Source organism: Schistocerca serialis, chromosome 2, assembly GCF_023864345.2.
Source record: "Schistocerca serialis cubense isolate TAMUIC-IGC-003099 chromosome 2, iqSchSeri2.2, whole genome shotgun sequence".
Classification (NCBI taxonomy): Eukaryota; Metazoa; Arthropoda; class Insecta; order Orthoptera; family Acrididae; genus Schistocerca; species Schistocerca serialis.
The window spans coordinates 55,948,131-55,971,602 of record NC_064639.1 but is presented as its reverse complement, the minus strand read 5'-3'; the positions used below and the strand labels follow the sequence as shown (position 1 = coordinate 55,971,602).

The window sequence follows — 23,472 nt, the reverse complement described above, 5'->3', positions numbered from 1 at the left end:
TCAGGTTCCCATGCGTTGGCGTGACGCCGTCGTTGTTCCTATACCCACACCCAGGAAGGATAGACACCTTCATTCTAGTTACCGCCCCATTTCTTTCACAAGCTGTGTCTGTAATGTGATGGAGCGCATGGTTAATGCTCGGTTAATCCGGATTCTCGAATCTCGACGGCTACTTACCAATGTCCAATGTGGCTTTCGTCGCCGCCGCTCCGCTGTTGACCACCTTGTGACCTTGTCGACATTCATCATGAACAACTTTTTGCGAAGGCGCCAAACGGTATCTGTGTTCTTCAATTTGGAGAAGGCTTATGATACCTGTTGGAGAGGAGGTATCCTCCGCACTATGCACAGGTGGGGCCTACGCGGTCGCCTGCCCCTTTTTATTGATTCCTTTTTAACGGATCGAAAGTTTAGGGTACGTGTGGGTTCCGTATTGTCCGACGTCTTCCTCCAGGAGAATGGAGTGCCTCAAGGCTCCGTCTTGAGCGTAGCCCTTTTTGCCATCGCGATCAATCCAATTATGGATTGCATTCCACCTAATGTCTCAGGCTCTCTTTTTGTCGATGACTTCGCGATCTACTGCAGTGCCCAGAGAACATACCTCCTGGAGCGCTGCCTTCAGCGTTATCTAGACAGCCTATACTCATGGAGCGTGGCAAATGGCTTCCGGTTCTCTGAAGAGAAGACGGTTTGTATCAACTTTTGGCGATATAAAGCGTTCCTTCCGCCATCCTTACATCTTGGTCCCGTTGTTCTCCCATTCGTGGAAACAACTAGGTTTCTAGGGCTCACATTCGACAGGAAACTTTGTTGGTCTCCGCACGTATCTTATTTGGCGGCCCGTTGTACACGTTCCCTTAATGTCCTCCGAGTTCTTAGTGGTTCATCTTGGGGAGCGGATCGCACTGTCCTGCTTCGCTTGTATCGGTCCATAGTCCGATCGAAGCTGGATTATGGGAGCTTCGTCTACTCGTCTGCTTGGCCATCCCTCTTACGCCGTCTCAACTCCATCCACCATCGTTGGTTACGTCTTGCGACCGGAGCCTTCTACACTAGTCCCGTCGAGAGTCATTTTGCTGAAGCTGCCGAATTACCATTGACCTACCGACGTGACGTACTGCTGTGTCGGTATGCCTGCCGGCTGATGTCAATGCCCGACCATCCCTCTTATCAGTCCTTCTTCGCCGATTCTCTCGACCGTCAGTACGGGTTGTATGTGTCTGCCCTGCTACCCGCTGGAGTCCGCTTCCGTCGCCTGCTTCGACAATTGGATTTTGCCCTCCCTACCACCTTCAGAGAGGGTGAGAGCCCGACACCACCTTGGCTCCAGGCTCCGGTTCATATTTATCTCGACCTCAGTTCACTCCCGAAGGAGGGTACTCCAGTTGCAGTGTATTGCTCACGGTTTGTCGAACTTCGTGCTCGACTTGCCGGTCACACCTTTATTTACACCGATGGCTCCAAAACTGACGATGGTGTCGGCTGTGCCTTTGTCGTCGGGGCCGCCACCTTTAAATACCGGCTCCTCGACCAATGTTCCAGCCTTACGGCCGAGCTTTTTGCTCTCCATCAGGCCGTTCAGTATGTCCGCCGCCACCGCCATTCATCGTATGTACTCTGCTCTGATTCACTCAGTGCTCTTCAGAGCCTTGGAGCTCCCTATCCGGTCCATCCCTTGGTACAACGGATCGAGCTGTCCCTCCATTCTTTCGCTGATAATGGTTCTCCTGTCAGCTTTCTGTGGGTTCCCGGACATGTAGGAGTGCCTGGGAATGAGGCTGCTGATGCTGCAGCCAAGGCTGCAGTCCTCCTGCCTCGGCCAGCCTCCCATTGTGTCCCGTCATCTGACGTTCGTGGGGTTGTTTGTAAGAGGCTTGTGTCGTTGTGGTGGGATGCTTGGGCATCCCTCCAAGGAAACAAGCTCCGGGCAGTAAAACCGCTCCCAACTGCTTGGACGACCTGCTCCCGACCGTCTCGGCGAGAAGAGGTCCTTCTGACCAGGTTGCGGATTGGGCATTGCCGGTTTAGCCACCGCTACCTGCTCTCCGGTGACCCAGCCCCGCAGTGCCCTTGTGGTCAAGCATTAACGGTGCGCCATGTTTTATTGTCGTGTCCCCGCTTTAGTCAATCTCGTGTTGTCCTGTCCCTGCCATTTACTTTATCGATTATTTTAGCTGATGACGCTCGAGCAGCTGCTCGTGTTCTGCGTTTTATAACTTTGACTGGCTTGTCCAAAGACATCTAAGTTTTTTACTTATTTTATCTGCATCTTTGTACGGACTTTCTGGTGTCCCCCCTCCCCTTGAGTTTTACTAGATTCCATGTGCTCTAACACTTCTGACTGGGCGCTAATGACCTCCGTAGTTGAGCGCCCTTAAACCCCACAAAAAAAAAAAAAAAACCACACACACACACACACACACACACACACACACACACACACATACGGGAAGGGACAGCTAGAGTGGTATGTGACACTAAGACGTTGTGAACATGAGTGTTGGACTCAGAGAAGTAGCAAATCTTAATGCACCTTGCGCAAGTGCATCTGAATCGGACCATTTGCAGACAAGTTAAACACAATACATGAAAAATGTGTAAACTGCGGCTGATATGAACGCACTCAGCTGCTGACCACTCTTATGTCGGAGGGAATTCACTCACTGCACCGTAAATTGGAGTGACATGAAGAGGCGTACAGAGAGACCCTTCAATATGTGATCTCGAGAACGGAAACAAATAGATTTATGTCCGTCAATAAACAGGTGAAATGCAGGGATTTTACACTTTGCTGGTTTCGTGATACATTTTTGCACTAGCGACCCAAAGATCCCACTAGAAACAACGGCAGTCCTGGGTTACAGCACAGTACATCTACGGTATGAAGCTGCCGACAGTGCCGTAAAAATGCGGCTAAAAGCGCAGTAAACAACCAGTATACAAAACTGTTAATTCCGGCTATTAATAGACAAGTGCGAACTGCCCGAAAATAGAACAGAAACAAAAGAATTTGGGAAAAAAGCAAGTTTCAAAATACGCCAAAAAAGGCGTTGTTATGGAATCGATTTGTTCCCTGAACCCAGGAGTTTCCAGAAACCCGCGGCCGCATGCGGCCCAATGCAAGCATCTATCACACGATCTGGGGAAAAAACCGTAAAAATCCGTTTGTGTAAACTTACGATAAATTGAATATTTTTTAATATTATTACTTAGTTACTAAGTTCGGCCATATGTTTACATTGTGAGAGTTTCGATGAGCCGGTTCAGTTGTATTGTTCAAGTGCGTATGATGGTGTATAGAAATCAGTTTGATTTGGACATTAGTTTCCTAGTCTTGTATTATCAAAAAAAAATGGCTCTGAGCACTATGGGACTTAACATCTATGGTCATCAGTCCCCTAGAACTTAGAACTAATTAAACCTAACTAACCTAAGGACAGCACACAACACCCAGCCATCACGAGGCAGAGAAAATCCCTGACCCCGCCGGGAATCGAACCCGGGAACCCGAGCGTGGGAAGCGAGAACGCTACCGCACGGCCACGAGATGCGGGCATCTTGTATTATCACCGTTTTTCTTCATTTATAAACGGATGATACAGTGATGACCTACCAAGAAGTCGAAACTGATTGTAATACTGTTACGTAACCCTGGAGTGAAAAGTAATGGTTTTTCTGTATGTTGGTGTCGTATGTTTGCCAAATAAATAAAAGTGGTGAGCGGCGCGGTGTGTGTCGCCTTGCCACGCTTCGCGCGGCTCCCCCCGTCGGAGGTTCGAGTCCTCCCTCGGGCATGAGTGTGTGTGTGTGTGTGTGTGTGTGTGTGTGTGTGTGTGTGTGTGTGTGTTGTTCTTAGCGTAAGTTAGTTTAAGTTAGACTAAGTAGTGTGTAAGCCTACGGACCATTGACCTCAGCAGTTTGGTCCCGTAGGAACTTACCACAAATTTCATTTTCGAGAGACACGGTGAAGATAAAATGCACAAAGCTGTACCGTGAAGACCGGCACCACTATAATTTTTCCTTTTCTTTACTTTTGCAGAGAGAGCCTATAAAGTTTGACGTGCACCTACGAGGAGCTCCTGAGGAGGTGGTGCGCCTCGTCAAGAACATCCAAGATGTAAGTGGCAAGCGCGTGCAGTCTAGTAGCTCACTGCAACCAGTCGACCAAGTTATATTCTTACATTTTTAATTGGCCTTAGGAATTTGTCCGCACAGCCGTCTTACAACTCGTTATGTCCTTCTTTGTTTCCAACATTTCAAAATAATGCGATACTATAAAGGACATACAGAACAAACTAACAGAAATTTATCGAATTACAAATTTTCACATACAATTTTTAAGTAAAGACTGAGTAAGATTAAGAATATGACATGAAAATCAGGATACGTGGAGCAGTCCGCCTAACACTGCAGTACGAACTGATAAATACTCTTTCATGTATTCCATAGAAATAACTCCTTTCCATCTTAGTCTACATTAAGCGCGGTGTACTATCTTACCTAAAATTACGGGAACAAGTATTTTGGTAGCACTGTTGAAGGCGGTACAAATGCTGAAGGCGCCGATCAGATTTCATTTGTTTACCATCTCGGTTTCATATAGTCAAGTGTTTACGTTTATTATAAACTCGTATTAGTCTATAGATAGCTGCGTCAGCAGTAGCTAACAAGATGTGGAGACTGGTTGGTAACGGAAGGCCGAAACCTCTGAGCTTACTTTCAAGAATTTTTACGTGCTGCTGTTTCTAACTCACCGTAAAAATGTATGGCGTGGATCATCTTCCTCGCCATAAACATGTGGGAACGAGGTACTTTCTGAAATTCCAGTGAGTAAGCTTGAGTTTGGAAACAGTTGGTGCGAAAATTCTCGATGTTTTTGTCTTACGAAATCGTGGCACTGCTGGCATTATTGACCGGATCGGAGCACCGTGGCTACTTTTCAGTTCCGATGCTTTCGACCAAACGCCTCAGCAGTTGGCCGTCAGTTGCTTTCTCGTCTGCAGACGCTCGCTTATCGAGGATGTCCACATCGTTATTTCAAAGGATTCAGCAGCTGTTAGCTATTGGACGTGCAGGACTGCCACCGGCGCCTCTCCATTGGCGTATTTGGGGCCTCAACCCTCTTGGGGGGACCGCAGCTCCTCCCGGAGGCTGTAGTTTCCTTTTGAATGTCGACAACGTGTAGCTCATGTAAGCATATTTTTCAATAAAGCTTAGTCATTATTAAACATACATTACAAATCCCTAAATTCGCGTAGAAAAAATTGTAGAAAGATAGATTTTCTGGAGAGAAGAGGGAGTGACAAAGCCGCAGGACTACCTCGGTACAGCCACGAACGAAGGGCAGTCAGATTATGTGTAGTTTCCAAGATATGCCAGGTATGTTATGGCCTTACCATTGATTAGAATCAGTGAGTCTTCAACAGCCGAACCGAGCAGGCGATAAGGAGACGGGCTTCGAGGACGGCCACACAAGTGGCACATAAGTTACTGGCTCTGTCTACGAGGCCGGCCTCCTGTTTTGTGCACAGTGAACGCCTTCTCTTCCTGCTCTCTCTTTTATTCTCCCAGAAGGGTTTCGCCTTTTTTCACTGTAAGGTATCATCGGTGGAATGTATAATGGTATAGTTAATATATACTTTTGTTTCGATATGTACTATTCGTAGAATATAAAACGGTTCAATACTCGCTTTTTGTGTAAATAAGTGATTACTTACAGTTCTTCTTGTTTTTAGTTGGCATCGGCGTTTCCTCTCATCTGGTCACACGGAGATCGCACTACCGCTCCATTTGCGAAACATAAGCGTGTTTTATGTTTCGAACGTTTTTCTTCCCCCTTTTCATTTTGTTTGCCCTTGTTGTTGTGAGAAACTATCAGCCTTCTGTCACTAACATAGACATTTGATCCAAAACTGTGACCTCAAGACGTAACTACTTTGAGTTCACCGTGTATCTTACCCTGTTTGCTTATTTATGTGCATGTTGCCAACCTAACGAAGTATATGCCGAGAACTAACGCCTATTCATTTCTGTTATGCTTGTGTGTGTGTGTGTGTGTGTGTGTGTGTGTGTGTGTGTGTGTGTGTGCGTGTGTGTGTGTGTGCGCGCGCGCGCGCGCGCGCGTATATCTGTGTGTGTCTGTGTGTGACAGAAAGAGAGAGAGAGAGAGAGAGAGAGAGAGAGAGAGATGCATGGAATTTTTTGTTTCTTTTTTGTCCAGAGAATGGTTGAGAGTTTTTGTGTTCAGTTGATTTGAGTTTTGGTTCAAATGTTTTGTGTAGAGGCTGATGGACAGGTGGAGGTGGTGTGCTATTATTTTTATCATTACTATTATGATAATTTGATATATTACTGTAAACCATTAGTTGTTTGGCGTATGTATTTGATCATTCTACAGAGTTTTCTTTTCTGCTTTGGTTTACTGTATGTGGTAATTTTCTTGAACGGTCAGGAGATGTTTTTTATTGTTGATTCTAATTATTTTCATGTCTTCTTCTCTAGTGGTTGGTTTGTGACTGTGTTCTCTTAGGTGTTCTGCTAATGTAGAGTTTGTCCCATACTTGCACGTCCTCATCTATACCTGCTTTCTGGTATATATCTCTGCTTTTTTGCCAGTTTTGGGGTGTATTTTTGAACAGAATTGTCTGTTGTGTATGCTATGTTTATTCCTTGTCTTTTGAAAATGTTGGTGATTTTGTGTGTGAGTTTGCGTTTGTATGTCATCGTGTGTTTTCTCTTAGACTCTCCTGATTATTCTGTGTAGTTGTTATGGTACTGGGTGTTTGTGATTGTGTTTGGTTCTGTTGTGATGTTGTCAATGGTTTTGTGCTTTCTGCTTTTATTTTACTTTTAATTTCCTCGTTTAGCTTTGGGATTGTGTTACTATTGTGTCCATTGGTTTGGGCTATTTGCATTATTATGTCCAATTCTTTTAGATAGTTTTCTTTGTTGAGTGGGTCGGTGTTGAGTCTATGGAGCATATGTCGAAGCGTTGCTTGTTTTGTGAGTGTAAGTGGTTCGAGCATTGGTCGATGATAATGCCAGTTCTTGTGGTTTACGGTAAATTACAAACATATGCGTATTGTTTTGCTTCTTGATTGTTATAGCCAGAAAGTATAATACATATCTAAACAAAAGTATACCGCAACTGTTACCATAGCTCCTAGTGATTATGCTTTAAAATGAAAAACGCGAAACCAGTGTGGGAGAATAAAATACAGTACAGCAAGAGAAGGCGTTTTTTATTTACGAAACAAATTACTATGTTAAGGTTATTTAGGAATTCAACAACCAGTTTCATTTTCTGCCAGAGAAACAATGTTTTCCACTTTCGTATCATCTAGGTCCATTCACATGAATTTTTGTATTTGATACTCCGTTTTTCTAGATCTTACGAGGTGAGTCGAGTGTGAGCTCACTAGTCTCGAAGTCTATTTGTCATTGTGCTTCTTTAATTATGCAAGAGCTGATGAACAGTAGTGCATGGGGACAAGATGATACGCCGAGGTGGTTATGTCAAGTCGTTATTAAGAACTCTCTAAGGCTGTGATCGTCAAACTTCTGTGCTTGAAAGCCAATGTCTGCTTCGTAGGTCAACACCTCGGACCGCATAGGAAATATGGGGGAGTAGTCACTGAAAAAGATTTTCCAGTTTTCACCAAACCATCAACAACCTATTGATAGCTTTCCACTTACACGTTTTGAATTTGCCTTTTGTGAGGTAACTCGCCATAAATTTTTAAGTGAAAAAGTAACTAATATATTAGAACTACGTAAATTTTTCTGAAGGCTTACACAGTGACCAGATTTCCATACTTAAGCGAGTACTGTCGCCCGTGCCACCACAACAGGATTCCATGTTTGTTTCTCTGAATTGTGGGCGAATTTTCCAGGCGCCTTCACGCCCCAGTATCAGAAAGAATACCAAGCGGCTGCAGCAGATCGTTTTGAATCGGTATTTTGTATTAGGAAAAATACTGGGTGGCACACGAAAAACCGACCCCTCGTACTAGACTTCTCATTGTTGCGCGCCAATTCTCATCTCTTGTTTCGAAGTTGTCGCATGCATCAGCTTATTTGTTATTTCTTTATTGTCTAATTATTACACGTTTAGCAATTCGTTGTTGTGTGTGCTCGTGGCGGGCAACCGTTGGTGCGTAACTGGCGAGCCCGGTTTCTCGTGCGCCACCCTGTGTAACAGAACAGAGTCGGTTGTAAATGTTATAACTTAATAAAGTAAAAATTATTACAAAGGAATAGAATGATGGTGATAGCTTTGTGTATAAAAGGGTTTATAAGTCAGTTCTATTTGTTGTACTGTGCGTGTCTTTTGGAATTTAGTGACTGTTACTGGGATCAACACGTTGGCCACTTTTGCCAACAAGTAATGTGGCCATCTCGGCTTTAGTGATCCACAGAAGAAACTACCAAATTGGAATAAAAAAACGAGGAAGTGAATTTTTTGGCCAAAGACGTTTTAAACACTGATACTGAGAAAAGTTATTTCTCTCCTTACAAGCGTGGTAACAAAAGTAATACAAATGACTTATCCTCCGTCAGAGCACTCAAAAACAAAGTATTTAGTAATAGGTAACGGAACAAGCTTCCTCACTCAGTCTCACTCACAACAGTGGCGATTTATATTAGAGGTAGTGTGACCACTCCTCGACAGGCAGCAGCACTGTAAAAAATTTGCAGTGGCCATTAATCCAGAAAAATTACTCATTGCACTGTATTACAACAGCCTTAATTTGATTGCATATTAAGTGCTACAAACGTGTACCACAGTCAAAGATGACCGTCTCTATAATGCGCATTCGCGAGTCCGTGTGACTTCCGTTTGGCATTTATACCGTAGCAGCTGACCGGCACTATATAGCCGCGCACGCTCCTCAGTTGTCAGCTTTCGAACAAAAACAATGAAACAGTCACCCTCTCGTTTCCATTAACCTCGCAGTGGCCGCGCTACGTAATAGTCTCTGCCCGTGACATAAGTGACAAGCTTCACTTAGGTCACGGCTGAATTCACCAACGTCAATTAAAATTAAGCGTATCTTAAAATATTACTGTCTCTCTAAGCATTTTGTTAGTTGCTGAGCAAGAAAAATACTCTCTTAACAAGCTCGTGACGTTCGTCGACATTTTAGCATTCAGCTGTTAGGTGCTGTATCTATATTATCATAAAGCACGGTTGAGCACTGCGGGCCACACGAATACCAGTTTGAAGACCGTTGCTCAGAAGTCACTGACCTTTTGACTGTACGTAGATAAGTCGAGCTTTTCAGGGATACAGAGCCAATGATTTCGTTTATCTTCCAACAAGACGATCGTGAATACGAAGCCTTTCTGCGCGCCCATTTTAACGAACGGACTAGAGTCCACTACATTCAGGTATCTTAAGTGAGTCCAGGAGCATAGGCTAAGTTTTTTTTATCTAGTGTTACCATTTCCACAAAAATGTTCTAATGAGCTTCTAAAGAAGCGTCTTTCAAATACGCTTACTTATAGTTAATTCGTCCACGGAAAAGATTAGAACCTATGACGCAATGCCTAAAATACCCTGCACTAAACGCGTGTGCGTTCCACCTTGCCAAGAGCTAGGCTTCTCTGCGGATTGCTAGTTGAAGGTGGCCGGGTTCGATTCCCGGCCGGGTCAGAGATTTTCCCCGCTCAGTGAGTATCGTCGCAATTGACATTACGCTACTGAGATAGCTATAGGGGCGCGTCCCTAAAGCCAATAAATTCAAAGTATAAAATAAGTCCCTCTATTCACTTCATTACAGTTGAGCAATTCTTCCACGATCTCATCCGCCCATTATCTGTCTGCAACGTCTCACCAACTCAGATGCGAGCAGTATGGCTGTCAGACTTAATCCATCTTCAGAGTGTCTTAGTTTGCGCACAGAGACAACAGTGCAGTGATCTATTTCATTTGTAAAGATATCTACATAATAATTTTCGTAAACGAAATGTCTAAAATGTGCTGTGTATAGTATGCGACGCTGGTGTGCCCGCACCGCTCCGAGCTCACAGTACCTCGTACTTTTTAAGCATTCTAAGGAAGCGTAATGTGCTTGTAGTCGGAGTTTCTTACTCAGACGGCTCCTAACCTAGTACAGCAGATAGGTCACCTACAAATAACCTACCATAGGGATACGCATCGATTTTGATCAGCTTTGAATATGTTGTAGTGGACTGCAAGAGGCGCACATATTTTTTATACGTGGCCATGTTGCTGTTGTAGTGCTGGAACACCCCCTGAAAAAAATTAAGTTTAATACAATGGTGGGAACAAAATAGCAACGCCAAAAAATGATTGTGCAGTAATAAAATTTCGGGACGTTGCAAGACCACAGTTTTAATATAAGCGCGAGATATAGCTTTGCAAATGTGAAATGCTCGTACATTAATAGCCGATGTAACCGCCAGAATGTTGAATGCAGGCATGCAATTGTGCATTCAGCGTGATGTACAGGTGGCGGGTTCGTGCGTGTCGCACTTGGTCGGCCAATACAAGGACTGTTAATACTGGCTGCTGCAGTTGTCGTCCGATGATCTCGTATGTGCTCGATTGGATCTCGTGATGGAGCCGGCCAAGGCGACATGTCTGCATGCTGGCTTACAACAGCGGTACACTGAGAGCGTTATATTTTTGGAACGCTGTTCCCGAGTGGCAGCACACCAGGTGGAATCACCAGAGTGACGTACGACTTGGCCGTCAGGGTGCGTGGTATAACTACGGAAGTAGTTGTCATAAGACATCGCAGCCCAGAGCATAACCGAAGGTGTAGGTCCGTGGTGTCAGGTTGGTTGCAGGCCCTCAGCTACCTTCGTCCTAGCCAACACACGGCCACGAAGACGCGGCAGACCTCCAACCTGCCCTAGCTTGACGTCACTCAAGTCGCAAGTGGAGTGCACGCTGCAGGGCGTGTGGCTCCGAGCTGTCCTCGAAGTAACCGATTTGTAACAGTGAGTTGTGTCACGGTGGTGCCAACTGCTGCTGCAGATGCAGTACGATGCACAAGAGCTGAGCAGTGAACGCGATGCAGTTCCACGTGGCCTTCAGCAGCTCGGTCTTCTCGCGACCACCGCTGCCTGCAGTCACCTACCGTGGCTACGTGTCTGCCAAGCTTTTCTGCAAGACTGCAGAAGCAAATCCAGCTTCTCGTAGCCTTATTACACGACCTCGCGCAAACTATGTGAGGTGCCGACAATGGCGTCTTTACACCTTACAGGAGCTCTCCACTGACAACACACCACGTCCGATCTCAGAGGTAACTAACGCTGGCGAGCGTTACAACGCGTATTTAAAGCAAATCCGATCTGCATCGTCGCAGTGGCGCTACTGGCGCCAGCCTTATGCAACTGTCGTGAAGTTTGAACAGATGTCGTTTTTCAGATGTAGAAACACGCGTACCAACTTTCGTTTATGTCGCACAACTCCTTGGTGTTGCGACTTTTTTCAGTCGGTATATTTCTGAACGAACACCGTTGAAACGGTAACAGATACTTCAAATAAAGGTTCTACTGTTTTTAAGATACGTTAGAACGGTGTACACAGACTTCTTGTAAAAGTAATTTGTCTCGAATTCGTCTCCCGCTCTCCTTCCCCAGTATTTTGTTTTTCTTTTCGACATTTGACTGATAGCATAACATGTAGCATCGTAAATACCAAATTCAGCCGTATGTGGTGAAGTGATACTCCAATGACATTTTTGTCAGAAATAAATATTTCTGTATCGCTATACGCGCGCCCGATATGTGTTCTCTTCATTGCCAGTTGTGTTGCTTGTTTAGCAAGTCTGTGCCATAGAAATATATTCCAAATGTATATTCTAAATATATTGCGCTATATATATTTGTTATCTTTTAATTTTACGAAATATAAAATTTCCTTTGTTGTGTTTGTTTTGTTTTTACATTTGGTCTATTTTTTGTTTTCAATTTGTAGGCTTTTCAGATTCAATTATGTTATATTTGAAATTGTTTGTAAGTTTTTGTTGCATCATTATTGTAAATTTGTACAATAATGAGTAAGCCCAGAATTGCTCGGTTCAAAGCATGCTGAATAGACTTTAATTTTGCACACCAAGCACATCGGACAATTACGGTTTCGTGACAGAACTCCGGACAATTACAGTTTCGTGACAGAAGACACATACAGGATCAGAGGTTTTAAAGCAAAAGTGAACAAGTGTGTGACATTTTGGTGGTTTCTGTTCAATGTAACAACTCTTGTACCACGCATATTTAAAAAGGTTAACGAATCTGGGAGAACGAAACTGATTGTGAATAAGGGATTGAGTTTTTAGAATATTTCGTAAATACGCGTTAACGACATAATGATGTGATATAATTCAGACTGAAAAATATTTCAAGACAGTTTTCCACGGCCGGAATGCATAAACGTGTAATGGGTGAATCATAATGGTTGTTCCGGCAGGAATCCTTGAAATATTAATCTCTTTTCCATAATTATCGATGGTGTTAGGTGTACTGCCGGAAAAAGCTGGAAAGAGGACGTCGATTTTGATTCGATGACGGCATATGCCACCTGGGGTGTAGTAGATCTACTGATAAAGGTTTCGAGGTCGTCCGCCAACCCTTTAATACGGAACGCTCACAGCCAGCCGTCTCAGTGTGGTGCAGACGTGTGAGGCAGGCAGCCAACCGTACCACGGAGATGCACCCGTGCTTCCTACAGCCACCTGAGTGTATCTGAAAAGGTTCAAATGATGGCCTTCCGAGTGGTGGGATGGTCTTTTCGGAGAACTGCCACCCAAGTTGCGTCTGTTGCGGAACGGTGTCGGCATCACTCGTATCACTCGTCACGTGAAGGTTCTCACATTCACTCACGAGGTTCTGGACATACACGCAGCACAGACGCCCGCCAGGATCGTCGTATTGTAAGGGCAGCAGCTACATCAGAGCCGCGCGGGATTAGCCGAGCGGTCTGGGGCGCTGCAGTAATGGACTGTGCGGCTGATCCCGGCGGAGGTTCGAGTCCTCCCTCGGGCATGGGTGTGTGTGTTTGCCCTTATCATAATTTAGGATAAGTAGTGCGTCAGCTTAGGGACTGATGACCTTAGCAGTTATGTCCCATAAGATTTCACACACATTTGAACATTTCTTGAGCTACCACAGAGCAAATAAGAGAGCCTCTGATTGGAGGCGTGTCAGCACGAAGTATTGCGAAATGGTTACTTGCAGTGGAAATACGGACGCACCCCTCTAGCCAGTACACCGTCGACGTGCAGGTGTCGTCTGGTAGCGCCAGAGGATCACGTAAAGACGGAGTGGAGCGCCGCGGCCTTCAGCGTGGGAAGCAGATCCTGTCTGCACGCAAGTGGTTATTGGCGCGTGCGACGTAGACCTGGTGACAGTTATCTTGGAGAATGCATTCGTCCGAGACACACTGGCTGCAACTCTAATTTCTGGAGGAGACGCTAAGCACCACTCGGCACGTTACACCCGTTCTTTCGCCATTGTTGCAACACGGAGGTGAGGTGTTGTTCCAGCAGGATAATGCTCGCCCACACTCTGCCCGTGAAACTCAACTTAATCTGTAAGACGTGCAGCAACACCTCCAGACTTGTTTCCAATCGAGCACGTGTCGGATTCGATACAGAACTGCGTGAACAGGTCTAGCGGACGTGGATGTGGATGGCACAACGTACACAGGCAGTATTCGCTGTATTGGCTGCCAGCGTCAGCGGCCGCATTGCCGCCCGTGGATTCTCCACCACGTACTGATGTGCGTTTTGCAGCATAGCTACCCCAGAACTCCTTGTCATACTGATCTGTACATGTAATCAAGTACTCCGTATGCGCTGTTGCAGCACTGAATCTTAAGTTAACGGGAAACCGCTAAAAGGCTGTACTGATTTTTTTCCGGCAGTGTAGTTTTTAGTTTTGCCCAGTTCATAAATCTAAACACAAGACGAATTTTTCATTTACCTGTTCAAACCATTTCCTCCCGAGCTCTAGTGTCAGTTTACCGGACGTAAAAGTGAACACAAGCGTGTTATCTGCTCTGTATAAATCTTCTTCTTGCCATCTATTTCTTTCAAACTGTGAGCAACGGGGACATCAAATTTCCGCTCGCAGATGTGGCTGTACCGTAAAACGACGAGGCACGATCAGAAAGTGACGGGAATTTTTTAATTTCGCGGTCGTTATACAACCAATTTTCAAGTTTGTTTGTCTTGTTGGCTCACATGTTCCTGATGTATGTTTGCTTTTTCATCTGTTTTGTTGTTGACCGTCGAAAGGGTTATATGTGTTTCCGAGTGCTTGGCGAATTTTTACTTTCAAAAAAGGTGGATCAAAGAATTTAAATTAAATTTTGCTCAAAATACGGAATAAAGTGCAGTACCGCATTCGAAATATTGACCGTGCCTTTTAGTGAATATACTGTGAGTAAGACAAAAGTTTACGATTGGTACAAAGTTTCAAAGCGTTGAAGACGACGACTGCCCACGACAGTGTGAAAGAAGTAAAGAAAATGTTTGTGGAAAATCGCCGAGTCACCATCAGAGAGGTTGCTGCTGATGTCATATCCTTTGGCACATGCAAAGCAATTTTTTCGGATGTTTTGGGCATAAAACGCGTACCAGCAAAGTTTGTTCCGAAATAATTGAATCTCGAGCAAAAACGACGTCGTATAGGTATCGCTCAGGAATTGCTGAATGGAGTCGAGAAAGATCCAGAACTTCTAAAGAAGATTATAACAGGTGATGAAACTTGGGTATGCGGGTATTACGTCGAAACCAAAGTACAGTCGGCCCAATGGAAACTGCCTGAAGAGCCAAGACCGAAAAAAATTTCACAAGTTAGATCACATGTGAAGATCCTTCTCACTGTTTTCTCCGATTACAGTAGGGTAGTACATCACGGAGGTCGTACGGTCAGCCAGGAATACTATCTGAACGTTATCCCCGTTTGCGTGAAACATTCTGAAGAAAACAACCGGAATTGTGGCAAAACCATTCGTGGAAACTGCATCACGACAATGCTCCCGATCATACCCCAATGCTTGTTCGTGATTTTTGGCGGAAACAAAATCATCATTGAGTCGTGCGTGGCTCGTGTCCCCGCCATCATGTGTTTTACACCCTGTTTTCAACGTACTTCCACCCCACTACGTTAATTTAAATTACTGCTGCCACTGAGTTGCTGCTTTGCCTGACCGTGAGCGGCATTAGCAGCGCGTATACATATATGCACTCTCGTAGTAAGTATCTTTGCTTGACTGCTATTACTTCCCGGTCGTTCTCTGCCGCAAGCCAGTCAGTTCGGATCGCCAGTTCGGGTCGCGAGTTCGGGTGGCCAGTCAGTTGGAACGCGTCTGGAGCTCAGTCCGGACCTGCGAGTCGGGGAGTTGCAATGCAGACTAGTGCAGTCGGGTTGGATCTGTGAGGTCTGCGTCCACATGGCTCGCCCGACCACTGCCGCCGCGCATCACTTGAGCCGGGCCACGGTCGCGGTGGATCGTCGGTCGGTCGTCCAACTGGACGACGAGTTTTGGCTCCCCGATCGTTCGTGAGTCGGCTGTGTTTGTGTGTGTGTGCGCGCGCGTGCATCGACTCCCGATTTGTCTTCGTTGCGTGCATAGTGACTGTTGGGTATCGTTCACGTCTTCGTGCAAGTGTTTGTCAGGTTGTAGTGTAGTTTGACGACTACTCTAGATGTTGGCATTCTGAGGGGAGACGGAGTTATCTCAGCGCGGTGCAGTCGGCTGGGGCCGCTGGCAGCCCCTGCGCAGTGTCGGAGCGTGTGTGGAGCTGTCCGATCGCTACGAGCTTCGTGGTTCACCGACCCAGACACAGTACGTCAGAGTTGAGTAGTGGTTTCAGCTACCCCAGTCACGTTGTGGTGGTTCGCTTCGGTGGTTTGCTGTTGGGGGGGGGGGGGGGGGGGTGTTCCGGTGAGCAACACCGATTGATTCTACTGCTGAGATTTAGCCGCCATCCGGTGCAATTAACTATTTTGGTCGACCACGATTTCAGTGCACCAGTGGAATTTTCTGTCTTGTGGCCGTTAGTGTTCTGGTTATCTGCCCTGGGCAGTGACGTAAATTCAGGCAGTGTTCTTTTGAGCGAAGTTAACTATTACCCTGTGTCAAATTCAAGTATACCAATTTTCTGCCTAGTGGCGTTAGTGTTCCGGTTACCTGCCTTGGCCATTAGCATAATTTCAGGCAGCATCCTTTCCTCACCATGTTGTCGCTGTCCAACGTGGTGTGTAATTTTGACAGCTAATACTTACTCCATCGTGGATTATTACGCCGGTTCGAGTTCTCATCTACTGATTGCCGGGAAGCAAGTCGTTGTGTCGGTTGGTCCGTGGCTGTCCCCTGGTTGGGTTGCCTCACGAACGAGGCCTTCTGACTGCCACCGATGTTGTCAGCTATTTTAAATTTTAGGCTTATGGTTATTTGTTTTGTTTCTTAAAATTTTGCCAAATTAATTTTTAAATTTATTTTTAAAGCTTAAACACTGCGGCCTTCTATCTTTAAAAATTATGGTAATCTTTTTTTTTTAATTTGGTGTTTAATTGTGGCCCTCAGCCATTGGTATTGCACCTTGCATATGTTGCTTCTTTAAATTATTTTATTGCTATCTTAATTGGATTTTTACCTTGTTGATTTTTAAGATTTCTTGTTGTTAAACATGCTGGCCTTCTGCCTTTAAAGGTCTATGGTATTATATTCCGTAGTTTTGAAATTTAGTTGTAGGCCTCAGCCATTTGTGTTGCACCTTGCGTATGTTGTTTTTTGAATTATTTTATTCCTATCTTAATTGGATTTTTACCTTGTTAAGATTTCTTGTTGGAGCCCTTCAGCCGTGAAAGAGTTGCGTTTGGCCATTTCCACAATCCTATTACCTGTTCTGGCCAGCGGATTTAGCGGGTGTCTCAATTATGTTGATACAGCCACCGTTTTCGCTGGACATGGTCACCTGAGACTTCTTTCTATTATCTAGGCTGAACTTCTTTCTATTATCTAGGCTGAAGAGAACCATGAAAAGACGTCCTTTGCCACCATTGATGAGACAACACAGAATCGCTGAAGGAGCTGAAAACCATAACGAAAATCGAGTTGCAAAAGTGCTTCCGTGATTGGAAAAAGCGCCGCACAAGTATATTATATTTGAGGGGAATTACTTTGAAAGGGACAAAGTTGATGTTGATGTATAAATAAAGATAGTTTTAAAAAAAATTCCCAATTACTTTTTCATCACACCTCCGATGTGTTAAGGCGTCCAGGGATTCTGCTCGAATTTCATCTTTTGATGTTCCTCTGAAGGATAATGTTCGTCCTGCATGCATTTCCAGATTGAAACCTGGCTGGCCAGAACTATACACATTGGCCTCTTCAGTCTATACAGTTTTCGATTTCACAGTTTCCACAAATTCATAGGCTTCTCCCATCAATTCTTCTTTACTCGCTACTTGTGCTTGAGCGATGAATTTTTTGGTTTTCGTTTTAATAATCTGTTGTCTTACTTTAAAATGATGAATCCATTTTGAAGGAAGCCTTGAACAAATGTTGTGATAAGTTAATATAATCCCTCGCTTGTAAAGCCCACCTCTTCATGTCTATATCATGCGGAAATACCTGATAACGTTTCAACTATCGTCCCACCTGCAGCAATTTGTGCTTTCCATTTATACAGATTTCTCTCTTTGTGATATTTCTGTATCTATGTTTTACGGTTTCAATTTTGTCTGTACCAGGGAGCCAAAATGTAACGGGTTTTTATTTGTATTTTAGGTCTATGTCACGTTTTGCTGTTTTATCCTCTATTACCGTTTTTCATAATCTTCTTCATGATGATCTTCAATTTAAAATCTTAGAGTAATGTGGCTTTCCATAAATATGTCATTATCAACAGCATCTTTAAACAAATGTTCTAACTATGATGCAAAAGTAATTTACTTGCTAGTCATCATAGTTGCGACTTACCAAACTTGGTGCGCAGTAAATCCAAAAAATATGTGCAGGGTGGACCGTTTTAATCCATAAAGGGGAATAACTCGGAATGGAAGCGAGATACAACGAAGTGGTTTAGACAAAAGTTGTAGGTTACAAAGAGAATCACACATTTCTGGTAATGGCCGTGACCTTGAATGTGATTGATTTTAGTTCAAGTAGGGATTAATTTCGAATAGAGGAGGTATAAAGCAGAATACAGTTAGATACAAACTGGAGGGGGCGTAAGGGGTCACATATCTTTACCAATAAGCGTCTTCTTAAAGGTAACTATCGAAGGTCATTCGAAGGTTGAATTTTGTTTCATGGAAATCCCTATTTGTGTCTTCAGGTTTGGAAAGAATGAACATAGATTTGAACTTCAAGTTTTAATTAACGTTTTTATCTGTAAAAATAAATACATAACAACGTATAAATGTTATTTTGACATTTGCGAGATAGAACAAACGTAAATAAAACGTGGTTCATTGATTTAAGGTCATCGAGTGACCCGCCGCGCATTTCATTCCTCGGGATGCCCCTTCCAGTTTGTATCTAACATTGTACTTTGCTGAGTTCCTTCTCTGTTTCGGGATAATCCTTACTAGAACTAAAAACAAATTTGCTTGTTTGACCTTCAGTGAACCTTTCCATGACCCTGAATAATGTATCATTTTATGCGTAAAGTTTGCCATTCTTTTCGAACCTTAAATAAAGTATTAGGGTTCCCATTTAAAAGATATCCGTAACCACTTCGAAAATTCAAGGTCACGGCCATTAGTGGCAGTACGGGACCCCCTTTGCCACCTGTAACTTCTGCCAAAAATAGTTTGCTGTATCTCATCTCTATCCCGAGTTATTCCTCATTATGGACTAAAATGGTCCACCCTGTATGTGCATTAATATAACCGACAAACTGAACGGACGGATTCCTCCGGCCACGTGCCGTGTCTTCCTTGTGTGTTGCTGGCTGTGTGGTTGACGCAGCGTGCTGTAAGCAGCAGAATGGGTCGAGGTTGTGTTTGTGTACGGTCAAGCAAATGAAAACAATCGAGAGGCAGCACACATATACCAAACAAGTACACTCGCAGATGCTAACCACATTTCAACCCCCATTTTGGGCTTCTGTGTGGTCACGGGTCCTTTTCAGACAGGCGGACGTGCAGGGATTCTTCCTCTCGACCATTTCCATCTGCTTGGCCGTACACAAATACCATCTCGGCTTGTTCCCGTCCCGAATACCGGACCATTCTGACAATGCATTTCCGGGCACATGTTCATAAGATCTTTTTTCCTCCATTTACAGTCCGGAATCCGTCCCTGCTGTTTGTCGTCTGTCGTAAACTGAGAGAAACGGTAGATAGCACGCCCAACACTCAGCACACAGTGTTGCCAACTTAGTGGATTTTTCCACTAAAACTGGTGGTTTCTACCCTTCTTTTAGTGGCAAAATATTGTTTCCAGTGACTGGCGGATTTTATAGCGCTTTAGTAGAATTCAGTTTCATTTACTGAAAATTTGATCTCTCAGCCACTAAGCTATTTATATATTTCGAAATTTGTTTTTCTACTTTATTTGATTTCAGCAATATTTAACTTTTACTGTGAAGACAACACTGATGCATTACAATGTGAAATCAAATGAACCATCACACTCGATAGGCTACATGCGGAGACACCTCTAGAATTAACATTATTTAGTAGCACTTAGTTATACTTCGGAAATTGGGATTCTTTTCCTTGTCTGTATCTTTTGCAGTCCCCACCCGGAAATCCGATTGGGGGACTATTTTATCTCCGGAAAATGTTACAGAAGATACTGGCATCGTTTACATGCAGAAGATAGACATGCTATGTCATGCAGATGATATTGCTATATTCACGAAGACAAAAGAAGATCTAGAGGAAGTCCTCAGAACAATGAAAAGGATTCTGTGGAATCAGTATGGAATGAGAAAAAACAAGAAAAAGACTAAAGTGATGGTATGCTGTACAGGAGCAGAATATGAACCTCTGAGAATGAGAATTGGAAGAGAGGAGCTAGAAGTGATAGAGGAATTTACTTACCTGGGAAGCAAAATCATAAAGGGTGGTAGAAGCCGAAAAGAAATAGCGAGCAGAATACAAAAACGTCAAAATTGCATTTAATCGGAGGAGGAACTTACTTACTAGCAAGAACATCAGTCTGAAAATAAGGAAACGTATCATGAAAGCTTTCGTTTGGAGTGTGGCCCTATACGGATGTGAAACTTGGACAATGGGAAGAGAAGAGAGAGGACGGCTAGAGGCCCTGGAGATGTGGTGCTGCAGAAGAACGATGAAGTTCAGCTGGAGAGGCAACGTAACAAATGAAGAGGTGCTTAGAAGAGGACAAACAAGAAGAGACAAACTTGTAGGACACAACATCATTGGAACAATAGCAGAAGGAGCTATTGAGGGAAGGAATCGGCGAGGGTGACCAAGGTTATCATACATGCAACAGATAATGAATGATGTTGCATGTACACATTCGTGGAAATGAAAAGGAAGGTAGACAGAAGAGAGGAATAGCGCCCTGCTGCAAACCAACCTCAGGGATTAAACACTAAAAGAAGAAGAAGAAAAGTTATTGTTCATTTCACGAGCGACTTTTACGATTCCTCTCCTAGCTCTGCCTCATTCCAATGCCGATGTTGAGAGGCTATTTAGGAGTATGAAATTGATTAAAAAAAACAAGCAGAGGAATACAATGAAGTTAAATATTTTAACTGCTGTATTAATAATACGCTGTGGTTTGAGGTTGGAAGGAAAATGCTGGAACGAATATGAAATTCCAAAAAACGTTGTAAAACAAATCGGCACCAAAGAATCGTATCAATCTGAAACCGATGATAGTGATGATGATAATGATGATGAGGATGAAGGGGGGTGCAGACAAATGATTCATATGAAGAAGCCGAATTCATTTAAATAATTAGTTGTTGTTATAGAACCTTTTGTATGTCCTTTGCCTTGACTTGCTGATTTATTTATTGTATGTTATTTTAATGATTGTGAATATTTTATTACTTAACAATAAAGGAAACTAATTAGAAATATACTTATTGTTTTCTTTCATAATAATTACAAATTTGTGGAAATTTTAGCGATTATGAGAATAGAGGCATTTTTGTTAGTTGTTTTTGCACCTGAAGCTGATGGGAAGCTCGCTTTAACTGTTGGCAACACTGCCTTCACAGCCCAGTCAGTGATGCGAACTTGTCGTTACCATCACGGCTCACATCACTTCCCCCCTCCCCTCCCCCACACTCAGCTGCTCGGACGATGTTAGTCGGCCGAGGGAAAGAGAGCAGAATTAGAACAATATATGTAGAATTTACATTTAGACTATATTTATGTTGGGAAGACTTTTCGAACAACCAACATGACAACTGTCACTGAAAAGGATAGTTATCCGTCGCGCGTACAGCGTGTAACCGTATTGTCATATCGCTGGCTTCGTTGCGGAGTATCTTTGCGAGTGGCTGCATTGCAGAGTCAAGCACGAGACATGGAGATGCTGTGTTGTGTTGTGGGTAACTCCGCAGGGGAAAGGCATTATTATAGAAGTTAAAGTGTGGCTGAACGTACTATTATTGTGAAGTAATGAGATATGGATGTGGCTTCAGTGAAAAGTACGTAAAGAAGTAATTATGTATGAGCATTGCCACCGTTAACGTATTTGAGTATCTGCCCGTTTGCGTGTCGTACCCTACAACATCAGAATGAAACTAATGTGAATCAGTAAAATAGTTTACCTCAAAGGAGAGTAACAAGTGCCAGTTCCTTGTAGGGAGCGTGATAACATGCGTTCGGTCATCGCGTTTCCGCGGTTACACGCACGCTCGCACGAGTGAAAACTGTGAACTGTAAATTAACTTTTATGAGCAGTGTTATATTATAGGCTGGTACCACATATCTGTGTGCACGTGACGAGGTAAGAACTTTCGTTCGACCATTCCACTTCCGCATCATCAACAATCACCCGCGTCGTGTCGGTTACGCATACGCTCTCCCTAGTTGATAATACAGGGTGTACATAAAGTTCGGGAACACTATCAATTATTTATTGCGCAAGAACTAAACATTGTACAGATGTCATACATATTGCATTTTAAAGAGAAGCTCTGAAAGTTTTTTTACAATCATTCGATATGCGGTATGCACGACGCACCGATTTCTTTCGACTCCTTATGAATGTGTCTCGCACGCGCTCCACGTTCACTTCACTCACACTGGGACGAGCCCCGCGGCTAGGGCGCCGCGCCACTGATTGCCGCCGGAGGTCCGAGTCCTCCCTCGGGTATGGATGTGTGTGTTGTTCTTAGCATAAGTTAGTTTAAGTAGTCTGTGAGTCGTCTAGGGAACGATGACCTAAGCAGTTTGGTCCCCTAGGAATTCACACACATTTGAAAATTTTTGAACACTGGGACGTACGCTACTCTTTGCCGGGCACAAGCAACCCGTCGTAACGAACTTGTTGTGCCAGTGGTAAATGGCCTTCCTTGTTGGTGGCTTCTTACCGTACTTGGTTCTAAACATCCGTTGAACAGCTGTAGCACACTTGTTTTCGTCGAACTCAAACACACAGAAGCTCACTCCGCACCTGAGCTGGCCATGTTTGCGACTAGCGGTGACTATCGACTTATTACCAAACTACGCTTGGCGATATACACAAGAAAACCTTTCGGGGTTTCTCTTCAAAATGACATATGTATGATATGTGTACAATGTTTGGTTCTTGTGCAATAAATAATTGGACGTGTTCCCGGACTTTACGTACGCCTTGCATTGTGGACAGATAATCATCGTCATTGCCTGTGGATCTATCACCGAAGGTTCGGCCAGAGTAAGACTGCGAAATACGTGTGGCGGCGTGAAGTGCAATAGTGACAGACATTAACGTCGTCAAGAATACTGTAGTAATAAGGGAATAATAATTATGACCTCTCATCAAATTAGCAAGAATGTTAATTGGCATCAACACTTACGACTTAATGTGTAAACAGTGTAACCTGCGATTTTCTTATCGTCTCAGAGTGTAGTTGTTCATACCGGACATAGGACAGTGTTGTTTTTAGTGCTGAGTGGCGCCCCTAAACCCTCTTGCATATTTATATACATGATATCAGGCAAGCCAGCAGCAGTGTCAACAGAAAAATAAATACGACCGCCGCGGGAGTGGTGTGGAGAATTCGCATGGTCATAGCGAGAACGGTTTAAGGGTCCCCCACCAGTTGTAACCCCGGCGTGTTACACGCGACATTGAGATATTTCTAGCTTATTTCTGACAAATGCATCTTTGGAATACTACTTCATCAATACATTAAATACCCTAAAACTTTTATTCGAAATTTTTTTAATAGTAACTGTCACCGTTTCAACAATATTCGTGAAGAAATATTTACCTCAATTTTTTTCAAGGGGATGTTTCACCTCCTTAATGGCTGCATGGGCAGGTATAAAAAATATGTCTCTGATTTT

At 43.9% G+C, this 23,472-nt stretch overlaps 1 protein-coding gene across 2 annotated transcripts in view; it reads left to right on the top strand.

Moving 5' to 3' along the window:
- LOC126456757 (uncharacterized) overlaps positions 1–23,472 on the top strand; it is a 783,002-nt gene that overhangs the window by 547,481 nt on the left and 212,049 nt on the right. For both annotated transcript variants that reach the window (XM_050092505.1, XM_050092504.1), the window contains exon 4: positions 4,040–4,117. In XM_050092505.1, coding sequence (XP_049948462.1) covers positions 4,040–4,117 — 78 coding nt within the window. The remainder of the gene's footprint in view (positions 1–4,039; positions 4,118–23,472) is intronic.